Consider the following 15,166-nt stretch of genomic DNA (forward strand, 5'->3'; position numbering starts at 1 on the left):
ATCATTCAAGCTTTGTCGTCATATCTTAGATAACAGACCCTTCAATGCAGACAGCATCAGTACAAATAACCAATAAGACAAAGAACCAGTAATAAAGCAAAGTATGAAAAGCGGCAATAAATATGAAAACCATAGCATGCTGTATTTTCACACCAAAACCTGTGAATGCTTGTCACACATGTGTATGCGAGTGTGTGAAAAAGTGTGGCATATCAGTGAGCATGCAGTGATATCAGTAGGGACGGGCTGGTCAGGCCCGCCGACCTCTCGTGGGCTCAGCTCCGTAGACTCTGTCCCGCAGAGTTCACAGCGCTGACAGACGGCCGGTCTCGTTGATTCCTCGGTAGTAGAGTCGGTTACCTGCCGTTGCGGCGGCCATGGCGCGGCCGGCCGTGCTGGCGGGATCGGAGCCAAGTCCAATCTTATTAGAAGGACATTGGCGGCATGGGACAACAGGCGGTGACCGGGGTCATTCAGCGGTGCGTGCGCCGGTCAGTAGGACCTGCACAGATGTATGTATGGTGTGGTGCTCACCCTACCGAGATTGGTGGGCTCTGTCGGCGAGCGATGAGCGAGATTGGTGGGCTCATGTCGGCGAGCGATGAGCGAGATTGGTGGGCTCATGTCGGCGAGCGATGAGCGAGATTGGTAGGCTCATGTCGGCGAGCGATGAGCGAGATTGGTGGGCTCATGTCGGCGAGCGATGAGCGATCACATGGTGAACATGGAGGCGACCACATAATATCCAGACGTTTCATTCATGTTGTGTTTAATCAGCTCACGATCATCGCTATAGCAGTGTGCTAAATTTAGATTTAGGTATGAGTAGATAAAGCGTTGCATGATAACCTATTGTCTAGTCGATAAATATCTCGCTGAGAGATATGTATTATTCTTCAGATGGAAATACCTATGTATAACTGAAGCAAAGATGAGCACTATAACGCAGCAAAAATTCATCGAAGAGAGGGTGCTCTACAATACCATTACTCCTATGGGAACTCAGCAATACAAACGAAAATACCCAGACACGAGTGTTTTACAGTCGATGGAAATGGTGAGCGAAAGGCGAATGGAACGGTGCGCGTAGGTTGATGGAGTAGTGCATCAAAGTCGACATTTAAAATCAACGTACTTGTGTCCTAAAGTAAAAGTAACTACAGGCTTGGTCGTCTTCGCCAATGGGATGAGTCTCTCTGTCCTCGATATTTGTGTCTGGACTAAAAGAATACCTAGGTGCAGGCGCCATCAACATACTGAACTCACTTCCGAAGACTCGCACGAGTCGCCAGCGCTGTCGATGGTGTGGTAATACGACCGATCCCAGACTCCGTCCCCGATCAGCTGATAGTGTCGCCGCGCCCCGCTCCTCATACAGCCATTGAAGAGGTGGCCACCAGCGGGGCGGCCAACCGGTCGCTCCATGGGCAGAAAGCGGTTTGCGCCGCGGTAGACCGCTCGGTCGAACCGATGAGTCGCGCTGGTCAGCCGGTCGGTCGGTCGGCGGGGATCGCTGTTATGTCGGTCGTTTGGCCGGGGCAGGAAGCGAGGCTCGCTGTTGCGTCGGTCACCTGGCCGGCTGAAGTGGCGGAAGGCGCTGCTTGGCCGCTCGTCTGGCCGGTGCGAGGGGTGGGCCCAATCTTCTCTGTCCGAGTGGCAGTGCCAGCCGCTCGGACTGACCACTGACTGGAGCGACTGGACGTCGTCTGACTGGTGGAACCGGTCCACCACTCCGGGAGCACTGCTGGCTGTCTGTCCAGGGGAAGCCTTCCCTTCCGTCAGAGCTAGCATCTCCGAAGAAGGCTAGAAAACACCAGAGTACTTAGCCGTAACACTAAGCACCAGTAAACTAGAAGTGAGCACAGCCAATAAAATGAATACGATTATTGTGCTTACATAATTCCCACTTCGCAGGCGGCGATGAATCACTGCTAACTTCAATGCTAGAATACCTAAAGAATTTGTAACACAAGTTATTCCTCATTTCGATGAGTTTCACTTCACAAGTTAGGTATCGAATGTTACTTCCACTATCAGTACATCAAAGCTAGGGTAAAATCGCATTTTCACAAGCTACACGACTAAAAACTGTGATCTATTACACTATGCAACAAAAAATGGAAAATTTTCTGTTCCTGGAAAGCGACCGAATTTTTCTTATTCATTGGGTCCTATTATAACCGAAATGGGCATTAGTTTTGATCTGAAAATGCTTTTCCGGTTTTCAGAGACGATTTTCGATTTTTGGCCCCGAAATTCGGTTTTTGGTCCACCGTGTCCGATGTAATTGAGTAGTCGACTCGCGGTAACTTTCATCGCCTTTCCTATGCCACAAGCTTTCGAATGATATCTGGTTTTGCATATTTGCGTGCAAAAATAACGTCATAAATCTATGTTAAAGTAAGAAAATGTTGAAATTTTGTAAAAATTTGACATTTTTTCGATTTCATTTCAAAATAGAGGAAAAACTAAAGGCCCCATCCAAATTCTGAGCCCAGTTCCTTGAAGAGCATTCAATTTCCGTTCGGAAGGTACCTTTTTAGTGCATTTTATCGGATTCCTGTGGCGTCCAGATTGAGTTAACCTAAACACATATCCTAAGTCATATCACATAGCATTAACCTGATAACGTATGTTAACGCCATAGGATCAACGAGGGGTCAACTGAGGTCATTTTGTTGACCCCTTGTGACCTCGGGTCACACGCAGGAACTTACTTTTGAGCAGTCCTGTCGCTCAGAATCTTGATCTGTTGGGGGCCCGTTTTTCAAGTGACTCAATCTGGACGCCACAGTAAACCGATAAAATGCACTAAAATAGTACCTTCCGAACGGAAATTGAATGCTCTTCAAGGAACTGGGCTCAGAATTTGGATAGGGCCTTTAGTTTTTACTCTATTTTGAAATGAAATCGAAAAAAATGTCAAATTTTTTACAAAATTTCAATATTTTCTTACTTTAACATAGATTTATGACGTTATTTTTACACGCAAATATGCAAAACCGGATATCATTCGAAAGCTTGTGGCATAGGAAGGGCGATGAAAGTTACCGCGAGTCGATTACTCAAGTACACCGGACACAGTGGGCCAAAAACCGAATTTCGGGGCCAAAAATCGAAAATCGTCTCTGAAAACCGGAAAAGCATTTTCAGATCAAAACAAATGCCCATTTCGGTTATAATGGGACCCAATGAGTCCAAAAAAATCGGTCGTTACTCAGGAACAAAATGACTGTTGCATAGTGTTATAATTGAAACTGGAGAGGCATTGCTATTTACTACTGAGCTAAAGGGTTCCGAGTGGCTACTCCAGCCCCAGCCCTTATGAATATAATTTGACTCATTTGTGATAGCTAGCTAGTATACCAGCTGTGTGGAAGGGCAAGAAGGGCAAAGCCAAACCTATATGTTCTATCCTCAGCCGTCAACTATCCGATGCCTTTACGGCCACCCGCCTGTGCTGCCTCAAAATTCTCTGCGGAGCGATGGTTGCGAAGTCGGACACCGGAGGTAGACTGTACCGCGGTACACTCAAGCCACGCGGCACAGTCTATCTTTCAGGCGCTTAGCACCTCTGCCATCTAGCGGCGGAATTCAGAGTCGGACACCAAAGGTAGACTGTACCGCAGTACTTCCGAGCCGCGCGGCACAGTCTAGCTTTCAGGCATTTAACACTTCTGCCATCTAGCGGCGGAATCGTAAGTTGAAGCAGGCAGCGCAGTTGGCTGCATGAAACGAGATCGTGTAGTGGCAAGACGAGTGAAAGGAGTGATAAACAGTTGCTGTTTCTAGAAAAATGAGGTAAATATATCACTTTCCTGCCGTTCCCAGACTCTTCTCGAACAAGCCGTCAGTAGGTATTATGAGGTAAGCTGTCCAGTGAATGTCAACGGATATCCACCGAACCATTGCCAGATTCAAACGGTGAAGAATGCGCCCCGATTGCAACCCGAAAGAGTATTTTATGCGGCAAATATCAGCCATCATCGAACATCAAGTGGATATCGTAATCGATTCACCCAGTGCTATCGCTTTGTACGAATCTATGGATCAGCTAAAATACCAACGCCAGCCCAAGCAATGTCGTCACCGCACACCAGCTGAAGGATGGGCTAGCTACGGACCAGAGAATGAGTCACTGGGAATCACCAGGCATGAAGCATAACGTAGAATGGCTTCTGAATAAGCTGAAACGACGGTTTTGTCTGGTTCACAACGTTACGGACATTGCTTTGTCTGAAACGCATAGTAGCGGACACAGTGTGTTGTCTGGATACCATCGTATCGGACACAGTGTGTTGTCTGGATACCATCGTAGCAGACACAGTGTGTTGTCTGGATCACACACGAGCGCCGGCGAGGCAGAGCGTGAAGGGCGACAGAGACAGAGACAGCGCCCGAGCCGGCGCGGAGGCCGGAACCCGGGGCAAGCCAATCGGAGCACACGGCGCGGAGCGGAGGTGCGCAGATAGGAGCTCAGCGACAGAGAGACGAGGTCGGGCGGGCGGCGGGCGGCGGGCGGCGGGCCGGCCGCTACCTGGCCACTGCCGCGGGGTGACACCAGCTGCTGGGAGGCCGAGCGGTGGCGCGCCGGAGAGCCGGGCGGATCGTCGGGCCGCCAGAGCCGCGAGTCGGAGCCGCCCAGCCGGCGCCACGGCTCGACGGCCGCCTCCGTGTACACTACCGTCTGAGAGGGCCCCAGCAAACTGCCGGCACAGGGCGACGGGCGGCAGCGTCAGCGCCGGACGGCACAGCAGCACGGCCGGGAAAAACACTTCAGAGTACATCAGTAACATCTGTTCTCAAGCAATGCCAAAACTTTATTGACGTTATGGCACATCTGCATAAGTTGAAGTTATATCCGACTTTAGGTCTCAGCTCGCCCTCCCGCCTCGTCCGACGGCCGTCGCCGGGCCGGCACCCACCTTACGCTCTGTCGGTCGTCGCTGTCGCAGAGCTCGTCGTCGTCATCGGCGGCGGGCGGCGGCGGCGGCGGCCCCGACGGCTCAGCCGCCGCGCGCGGGTTGGTCGGCCGCGCTATGCCCATGATGCGCTCTAGCAAACTGGCTTTCTGCGGCCGGCGGGCGACGGAGGAGGGTCAGGGACAGTCAGAGGCCGGCGCGTGCCGACCAGTCGCCGGCGCGGCGCCCCGCCCCGACCGGTGGCAGTGCCGTGTGAAGCAGTGAGACCGGTGAACGTGACAACGAGGGGCAGCGAGCGCCCTGCGATGTTCTGTGGTGAAAATCTCCCCAATGGTGGTGAAAACCCGCATGCGAAGAAAAATTAATCTACTCTCTATTCTAGAACCCGGCTTGCGTGCATGCACCGGTTTTGTAACTCTATGATCTATCTATACTCTATTCCTAGACAAGCAAAGAAACCCAGAGCAGCAGAAGAGGATAGAAAAAATACTAGATGTATATACTACCGAGTCGGGAGGCACTAGCTCCTGCTTCTCCTGAAAAGACCAGACAGCACACTATCATCTAACCGTCCGGAGCCCGGACCGGGGGCCCGTTTGTACCATCAGTGACCATTGCCGCCTAAACGCTAGTCATCTCTCCACTAGCTATCCACTATTAGAGATTACACGTGTCCCAATGATCGCGGCAGGCATGACAAACTCTGTGCTTATGGCAACTAGACACGCATTTCTAATCAAAGATCGCTCCAACGGCCAACACCCGAGCACTGATTTTGACACTCGTTTACCTTACAACATTTCCTATTGTTACGTGACAAGGCATTCCTGTACATTCACTGGGGTCAACAGATGATCACTGCCTAATAGAAAATCCTAAAAGAGATGTCTCAACACTAGTGACTAGTTCACACACTTCTTATATGTCATGCACCCGGATTGTGGCACAAGGGGTTGACCAGACACAGCATGTATGTAGTTTTCTTTTCGAATCAATGTCCTTCGTATAGTCGTAAATACGATAAGCGATTAGCACAATACTCAAACATGATTCATGCAAACACGATTGGCGCAAAAGTTTCTCCTCGTAACGATAAATATATAATGGTATAACCATGTTGCAGTCAAGGTTTGTGAAATAAGCAACAAGAGGCACGTTATCTGGCTCCACTTACCGGTTGATTTTCGGGCGCTATCTGCCCAAACCGCGTCGTCTTCCAGTTCTCCAGTATCAGCAGGCCGGCGTAGATCTTCCCGACAGTCAGCTTGCCCGCTCCCAGCTCTGCAGAGGCACGTGCAATGAGAAGCGCAGTCGACAGAAGACGAGGAGCGGCGTCCTAATGCAAAGCAGCATCCACGCGCTACAGTCGTGGTTTCGAGCAATTTGTCGGTAAAATGTTGATAAATTGGTTCATTTTCCCCGAACGTTCTTATTTAGAAAATTTAATGACTCGATGCACTCACGTTCTCTTGGAGGGACGAGCAGATCGAGCAGCTTCTTGGCTTGAAGCGGCCAGAGTTTCGTAATTGTTTTCCGCAACTCGGCGTCCGCCTGGTTCATCTCATCCGCTGGCAAATGTGATACAACACCCGTGTCATATCTACGTCAGGTCGATTACACTAGCAAAGTGCTGTCTAAATTGGATAATGGATTTGTTCTAACAGCGATTCGGTCCCATCAGCCCGGCTGTCCGGCGTCCACTCAGCACTCACCGGGCCTCATTTTGATGCTGAGGTTCTCCCTGATGAGCGCGAACAGAGTCGTTGTGAACTGCACTTTGCCCTCCTCGTCGATGGGCATGTTCATTCGGATGAGCTTCTTATGCGCCAGCCGGTACGGACACTTGTTTCCGAAGCCGAGTGGAGGCTCCATGTTGCGCAGCATGTCGTACATTTCTGTGTACTCTATCCTGCCGCTGTGGGCAACAGGGCGGGCAACATTGTCACACCAGTGAGCTCATAGACCAGAGAATCAGCTAGCGTCTTACATCAGTGGGTACTGTAGATATATTATAGAGTATTAAATGATGCGAATTGCCAGGTTTACTCATCAACAAGGTTGTAAGGTACACAGAAACCCACTCGGCGCGATGACATTATTTTGAAACGTCTCTCAACATATTAAATGCATCTTTATTGATGTAGACACTTACAAAAGATGCTTAGTCAATACTTCATAATAAAAATATTCCCGAGAACACAAATCAAAAAAAGTAGGTCATATCGCAAAGTGAGCTGTGTCAGCGAATTCGCCCATTTCCTTTCACAGCCCGACAGGGTGTAGGGTGAAGTCGTATAAGAGTACGCACTTAGTGGATTTCTTGCTCTCATTTGTTTAATATTTGAAAGAAAGAAATCGCAAATTGGGAATATTAAAGTTCATTGAATTAGCCATCATCCCATGGGGCAACGATCCTTCAGCGTAAATGGAAGTGGTCTAAAAATAACATTTTCAGAACCGCTGCAGTTGCGTACTCTTACCATATGGGGTGTGTAAGAGTACGCACGCCGGGCGGGTAGAGTACGCAAGCATATGAACACACACCTATGTAGCTTGTACTGTCCAAATGATTAACTTCAAACTCAGAGGGCATTTAAGTTAATTCTAGTATCCAAAAAGAAAAACATAAAATAAATCTTTCAAGTCTACAAATCAGTGAATAATCATGTCGTGTGTTTCTTTTAAAAATATGCATAATCAAAAGGGAGAATAACTCGTATTTGGAAGAATTTCGGGTACGCATCTGCATCACAGTGCTCCATTGATGATATACCTACAAAACAAACGTCATTGAGCGATAGATTAATAATTGTATATTTCTGTATATTCGATTTAATGTATAATTCTGCGTACTCTTACCCTCCTAAACAGTGCGTCCTCTTACCGTACATGCAATTCGCGCACAAAACAACCCCGAAACGTTGTGCAAAACTTCGCAAACAGAATATTGCACTGCACAGTATTTCCCCAGATAACCTCACAAGTTTCCCACAACAATCACGGAAATGTACCTTAGGGTGAAGTCGTATAAGAGTACGCACTTAGTGGATTTCTTGCTCTCATTTGTTTAATATTTGAAGGAAAGAAATCGCAAATAAGGAATATTAAAGTTCATTGAATTAGCCATCAACCCATGGGGCAACGATCCTTCAGCGTAAATGAAAGTGGTCTAAAACTGACATTTTCTGAACCGTTGCACTTGCGTACTCTTACCATATGGGGGGTGTAAGAGTACGCACGCCAGGCGGGTGGAGTACGCAAGCATATGAACACACACCTATGCAGCTTGCACTGTCCAAATGCTAAACTCCAAACTCAGAAGGCATTTAAGTTATTTCTAGAATCCAAAAAGAAAAACATAAAATAAATCTTTCAAGTCTATAAATCAGGAAATAATCATGTTGTGTGTTTCTTTAAAAAAAAAATGCACAATCAAAAAGGAGAATAACTCGTATTTGGAAGAATTTCGGGTACGCATCTGCATCACAGTGCTCCATTGATAATATACCTACAAAACAAACGTCATTGAGCGATAGATCAATCATTCTATATTTCTGTATATTCGATTTAATGTATAATTCTGCGTACTCTTACCCTCCTGAACAGTGCGTCCTCTTACCGTACATGCAATTCGCGCACAAAACAACCCCGAAACGTTGTGCAAAACTTCGCAAACAGAATATTGCACTGTACAGTATTTCCCCAGATAACCTCACAAGTTTCCCACAACAATCACGGAAATGTACCTTATCTCAACTGCCAAGTATCAAAATTATTGTACCATATCATAATAATATCATAACGCTTGAAAATAATATTCATCGCCTTAAACTCAACAGGGTCGCCGCTCAACGCCCACGTTCCGTTGGTGACATGCACGCACTGGCGGCTTCATGTCACTTCATGAACTCGACAAACCCGCGTTGCTAAGCAACCGAAACAGCTGATGCGTACTCTTATCGCCCGCGTACTCTTACCCGCCCTTACCCTATCTGAACTGCAAAGTATCAACATTATTTTACCATACCATAATAATATCATAACGCTCGAAAATAATATTCATCGCCTTAAACTCAACAGCGTCGCCGCTCAACGCCCACGTTCCGTTGGTGACAAGCACGCACTGGCGGCTTCATGTCACTTCATGAACTCGACAAACCCGCGTTACTAAGCAACCGAAACAGCTGATGCGTACTCTTATCGCCCGCGTACTCTTACCCGCCCTTACCCTATGTGTGTGCGCGCGCGCTATCTCGTTGAACTCACGTTGCATTCGGGTCGTACTCGGCCCATATCCGATGGAATTCGTCCAGATGATGGGCTCCCAGGATCGACGAGTCGCGCGTCAGGTAGTCAAAGTTGTCCATAATTACAGCCACAAACAAGTTGAGCATCTGGACGAGAAAAGGAGACGATCAGATGGTTATCCAAGATCGCGTGAAAGGACGAATGTGAATGCAGGATGGAGTTTTTCGCCCTAGGGGCTTACATACAGGCGACGGGATGGTTATACATTGGTACGGCTCCGCGAGATTAAGCGGTAGGTTTTGCATTTTTCCATTTCCAGTTATATCTCAGAAACCAATCGATCTACCATTTTACACGATCATGGTCGGCTTGTGAACCAACAAGTCGATCGCGTCTTCAACACTGAAAAGCTGAAGACGACGAAGATATAGCCTGAAGTACACTAAATTTTCTAGGTGCAAAACCTACCGCTAAAACCCGCGAGACCTGTACATACATCGTATTTGAACACCAACGGAGCAGCTAACTATATTAGCATGTCTCTGAAAAGTCGACTCGATACATGGGGTGCATGACGTGCTAACAATGAGCATTGAGCAAGGCAGACCAGAGTGCACACGAACCCAAACGATTCTGTCATAGGTACCACTCAGACGAGCTCGCAATGTCCAATAGGAAAAAAAAAAATAACACGACAGATGCACCGTGGGGACTTATGCCATCCTAGCACGCATTAAGTGGCAAGTTAAAGTATTTCGATTTCCACTTTTTTGTTATTCATTCCATGTAGAATTGTCCAGCGCATCCGAATCACACCTTAAATCGTCTGTAAAATGATTGTTTATGCCTCAAAAAACCTCTCAAAGTGTAGCTTCGTCCTGACCAGCGTCGTGCTACCTGCATACAGCGAAAAAGCACACTACAATAAAACGCCCTCTCACTCGTTTCCCTGAACAGCAGGTTATAGTTGCGACATGTTTTCATTATCTTTGACTTATAAGGAAGATGATGGTATGCACGAAAATTTCCAAAATTCATCCAAATGTATAATTTTTGACCGAAATGCTAAAAATGTTAAAATGCTTCTTGATTCAGAGAGTTGACAAGCTAACTATTGCCTTACAAAGTTTGATACGCGGTGGTACGCGTGGAAATGTATATCAAAATGTTCTCCAATAATTTCTACATCGGGGGAAGCTCTCATTTTTTGCCGAAATTTGCCTAAACCAGTCACTATGAGACGTCAAAGCAGACGGTGCCGCGTGGTTTCTTACGCCCCGCCGGGCCGCGCCGCGGCGGGTTACCCGACCGCAGCACACCGCCTGGGGGTTTCCGGTCAGTATAGGAGTTGGAAGGAGGGAGGAAGGGGGTGATACCATGTTGACATTATTTTTCTATCGCCAAATGTTCTCTTTGAACAAAATAACAACACCCTTGCAACGCTGCGTCCATTTTATTGGCTATCGCCGCCAATGTTCACCTTATTGAACTTCAGCACAGAGCTTTGATATAGGTAAATCGAAAAATGCTGTAACTTTGTAAAGTGAGGTTGGAGGTTTTTGGGGTGCTAATCACGAATTTCAAGCTAGTTTTGATCAAGGATGATGTTTTCATGCTAGGCCGGGTCAGGTCAGGCCCGACCAGTAGGTGTCTTGCCGGCTATCCATAGAAGGTATGCATCGATTACCTTTGACGGCTTGGTAGCATGTTCCGTTAGGCACCAAAACTACTTAAATCTTCAAGTGGGTGTTAAGTTCGAAATAAGCTCCAAGCACTTATCTAGAAAAATCGTATAACTTGAAAAGTCAACTAAGGTCATCTAAGGTAAATGACCTTGATTTGACCTTAACGTGAACTTAAAATGCAAAGAACATACAGCATTTAATACCTTGGAGAGTTAACAACCACAACAAGACTGAAAACGCGCCGATAATGTGCGCTGATAAGCGCCAAATCGATACCAGCCTGACATGGTCTGGTGAAACAGGTCACAGGTCAAATTTTTATTGAGGTCAAGGTCATGAAATTTTAAGTGTGTGAGTAACATTGATCGAATCGAAGTTATAGAAAGTTTCGTCGTGATCCGCCACGTTTTGCTTGAGTTAGTATGCGAAAAGTCGAGGACAGAAGTCTGTGCGACCCCCTCCCCCTTTAAGTGCAAGAACTAACAAAGTGCAAAGGTTAAGCCCGAAATGCCTTTTGGTGATTGGGCTGGACATGAACAAATATCTACTTCTAAAACGATTGTAGTTTCGTTCTACTTTTTTAACGCTTCCACGCCCACGATGCATTGCTAGCCGAAAACGCTTCAGTGCTAAGTCCGTGGGGAGGGGGCGGGGGAGGGATGGGGTCAAGCAGGAGAGCCAACCATGTTGTCAGGGATCATACACCCTAAGCCTAACCATTTGAAGGTGAAATAAAATTAGTTAAGGTAGCGGAGGATGCGATATAAATAAATTCGTGCTAGGATCGATAAAAACCCCACAGTGAGATGACTCACCAGGAATGAGCAGAAGAATATGAACGAGACGAAGTAGGCGTAGGCGAAGTCCGAGCCGCACACCTTGTGGGGATCGTTTTCGGGTATGGCGCGCGGATCGCACGGTCTGCCCTTGATGCAGGCGAGCATGATGCTCTGCCACGACTCGCCAGTGGCACACCTGGGGGCGGGCGCGATCAGTGCAGGGTGCAGCTGGGCCGTCACATCACTGACAAGGGGGGGGGGGGGGCAGGGGCACAGGCAGGTCGATGCTGGAGGCGACCAAAACAAGGTATTATGCCTGAAAGTTCGCGTCAAAACTAAGACCCTGTAATATTCAACCTGAGCAGACATTCTAGTGAACCACTTACGAGAGGTCTTCAAAGCAACAATTCCCTGATAAAATTACGTAAATAGTCCTTTATTTACGCCAATAGCAGCCTGTAACAGAAGTCGTCAATAATCCCATAAATAATACAATTATTGTGGGCATCAACTGTAGCACATTGAGCTGGAAAACTTGGTAGGGCACGGGACAATGGGGGGGGGGGGGCAGTGGTGCGAGTTTTTGCGGTGTTCACAAAAGCACTGCAGGTGAAGAAAAATTTGTGTCAACACAGCCATCCTGTACCTGAGAAGGTAATGATGTGCGTTTAATGGGGATTTTAACTACTAAACACATATTACACCATCTGAAAGGGCAACAATTACCTGAAATTTGCAACAGTATAATTTTAGAGTTAAATAAGCGCAATTGTCTGATGGCATATGATGTCAGTTTATCAAAAAATGATGCGCTAGGTAATCTTTTATGCTGCACCGTTTGGGAATGCGAAGCTATTAACTAGTCTGATGGCTAATGGAATGGCTACACTAGGATCTAATTCACATTTATATTCAACAATACTCTGTAACACTGCTAACGCTTATTTTTGCTGAAGTAAAGCTTGTATCGCATTTAAAACTTACTTAGCTAACTTTGCTTTCATGTGATAGGAAATGAGCCCAAATTTAATATCGGTCCTAAACTATTTCACATGATGAAGGGTAGCGGACACATTTCTGTCATGCAGCATACACACCACTCGATGAGGCCAGAACCCATTACTACCTGATTTACAGTCTGGAAGTTACACCAATTATCTTTTGAGCAATACCAGTATAACGTAAAGCATTCATGTTTCAGCGAACCATCGCAAAGGCATGCAAAATGAAGAAAACGTATGGACGTTGTAAACAAAACTTAAATAAAAGTATCGTGGCATAACAAAAACATGTGGATGCGAAATGTGAATTAGAAAGACGTGCGCGGTTAATGCAAAAAAGGGTTAGCGTCAATTTTTTGGTTCTACTTCAAAAGAATTGCAGTTTTGACCGAAAGGCTTTTACAAGAGGAAAACTAGATAACATCTGTCTCATAAAGACTCTGAATGGAGCGGCACTTGCAAGTAATGCACATAATACATATGTCATATACGAGCCGAATTCTAAAAAAAAAAAAACTATAAAAATAGTTGTATTCGACAAAATAGAAATAGCAAGTTACATGTAGCATTGTGCAAGAGGGAGCTTTGTCAAGTGCTGGTGCTTCGCAGTACGTTCGACGTTTCGGTCCACCTTTATCTTGGAATGCGCGATGAGCAGCGCCGCTCCCAGTTGATATACCATATCGAGGAGCCGTTTACTTTGTGTGAGAATTTTTGCAAATTGACGCGATGTGTGCGAGTGAGAGTAACAAGAAAACAACGTGTCATCATGCGGAGCCAGTGTAAACCGGTGGTGGAAGTAAAGAGACTCAAGTGATGTGGTAACAAAACGAATAAAACCAATAATATGAAGGCACACCAAACAACACAGACAACAACCATACGGTTACCTGAATAGTAACATTAGCGCTTGAAAGAAGTGACGGAAGTTATTGTGCCTAGATATGGCAGTTCCTGGGTCCAAAGCTATGTTACCAAATACCTAAGGGACAAAAATAGGCATCAAGACACAGTCAGCGCACCCGATGCAGCTGCTAGTCACGACTCGACCACCTACTCAACACAACGACAGCTGCAGTGTCACCTACGTCGGGCGGGGTCAGTACCTGACCTAAGGTCAACTGCGCGGCTAGTCGTCACTGACGGGGGTGGCGCCGACGGGTTCTGAACGACTCGGACGGCGGCGGAGACATGCAGGATGAGTGGAGCCGAGCCCGGCCGAGGGGGGCACTGCGCCGGGGCGGGTGGGGTGTTGAGCATTGAATTACGGTGTTTGTGTCTGGAAGCCTGATATTACCGAGGTGTGTGGTAAGATAAGCACTTCAATGGATATGCAGGAGGTCCTAAAAGCTTAAACCGATTTGAAAAAAAAAAAACTAAAAATACAAGCGGGGTTTGATATATAGTTCAAACTTTCGTCGCCCCTTTCTTCATGTGACCACTTGGATAGGCCGTAAGTTTTTATGGCAAATAACCTGCAGCAAAGGAAGGGCTCACAGGTTGCGTTGTTTTTAGGGCTCCCAGACGGCTCTCGATTCTCGCCTGACACACTGCACGTAGACACAGCTTCACTCCCACTCTATTCATTACCTAAACATTCACGCCTCATCCAACGCTCGCAGTCTCACAGGTCACTCTCACAAAACAGCATTCATCCGTCGGGTATCATCGTAAGGGATCAGTGTCATGTCCGAGACGTGTCCGAGGGGAGACCGCTTGAGGCGTATACCCGGGCGTGAGACGGATCCGGAGCGGCGGACGTGTGATCGGGCTGTTGGTCCTCAGCCCCGACTGCTGTTTCGGCTCTGCTGTGTGGGGACGGCCCGAGGACACAGGACGGGACGGGGATCACGGAACACTGCGGGTGGAGCATGCAACGAGGCTAGACTGCGGCGCAGGCTGCAAGACGTGCGCGGTGCGGCGGTCGGCTCGGCGCGGCATGCGGCGCGGCCGGCCGACCCCACACCAGGGCGCTCCAAAGACCGACCGACAGACAGACAGACAGACAGAGAAAGATTCCGACTCACCGAAAAAGCAATAACACAGAGCTGAAGAAACTTTGAAAGTTGTTGTGCCTGTTCATATCCGAGTCGGGATCGAACCCCATATTTCCGAACACCTTGGGCGGGAGACGGGCGTGACGTAGCCAACAGTGCAGTCAACACGCGCAGTATGTGTGGTGGTGTACGCTTGTGCGGTGGTCGCCAACCAAGCCTCCGTCGACTCTTATTTTAGATAGTGACGGTGACGGTAATGGAGCTGAAGGAAATCCAAAGGTTCTTTTCTTCTTTTCGAAATAGCAAAAAAAGTATGATAGCCGCAGGCTGTTTGACAATCGACAAGCACTATTCGTTAGAATGTTTTTTTTTTTTTTCAATTAAAAAACAGCCGGTACAATGCAACAATCGAATGGAAAAGAGTGATTGAGAAGCTGATCTAGGAATCTCAGAGGCTCTGGAAGGCGACCGGTGAGCTCAACAAAACCAAGTGCAGTAGACACGATATGTGCAAAGGTAGCGTCAAATGACCAT

At 47.3% G+C, this 15,166-nt stretch overlaps 1 protein-coding gene across 13 annotated transcripts in view; it reads right to left on the minus strand.

Moving 5' to 3' along the window:
- The window catches only part of LOC122366826 (voltage-dependent calcium channel type A subunit alpha-1-like), a 78,193-nt gene that overhangs the window by 3,670 nt on the left and 59,357 nt on the right, over window positions 1-15,166 (minus strand). For 4 of the 13 annotated variants that reach the window (XM_043339434.1, XM_043339430.1, XM_043339433.1 and 1 more), the window contains 9 exons: window positions 13,526-13,617; window positions 11,671-11,830; window positions 9,189-9,316; window positions 6,635-6,837; window positions 6,386-6,490; window positions 6,097-6,203; window positions 5,429-5,458; window positions 4,926-5,071; window positions 4,538-4,706 (listed from right to left, as the gene is read on the minus strand). In XM_043339434.1, coding sequence (XP_043195369.1) covers window positions 4,538-4,706; window positions 4,926-5,071; window positions 5,429-5,458; window positions 6,097-6,203; window positions 6,386-6,490; window positions 6,635-6,837; window positions 9,189-9,316; window positions 11,671-11,830; window positions 13,526-13,617 — 1,140 coding nt within the window. Of the gene's footprint in view, window positions 1-4,537; window positions 4,707-4,925; window positions 5,072-5,428; window positions 5,459-6,096; window positions 6,204-6,385; window positions 6,491-6,634; window positions 6,838-9,188; window positions 9,317-11,670; window positions 11,831-13,525; window positions 13,618-14,662; window positions 14,755-15,166 lie in introns of all 13 variants that reach the window. The other 9 variants (XM_043339432.1, XM_043339436.1, XM_043339431.1 and 6 more) reach the window with 5 other exon arrangements.

Source organism: Amphibalanus amphitrite, unplaced genomic scaffold, assembly GCF_019059575.1.
Source record: "Amphibalanus amphitrite isolate SeventyFive unplaced genomic scaffold, NRLGWU_Aamphi_draft 000833F_arrow, whole genome shotgun sequence".
In the NCBI taxonomy this organism is placed as follows: domain Eukaryota; kingdom Metazoa; phylum Arthropoda; class Thecostraca; order Balanomorpha; family Balanidae; genus Amphibalanus; species Amphibalanus amphitrite.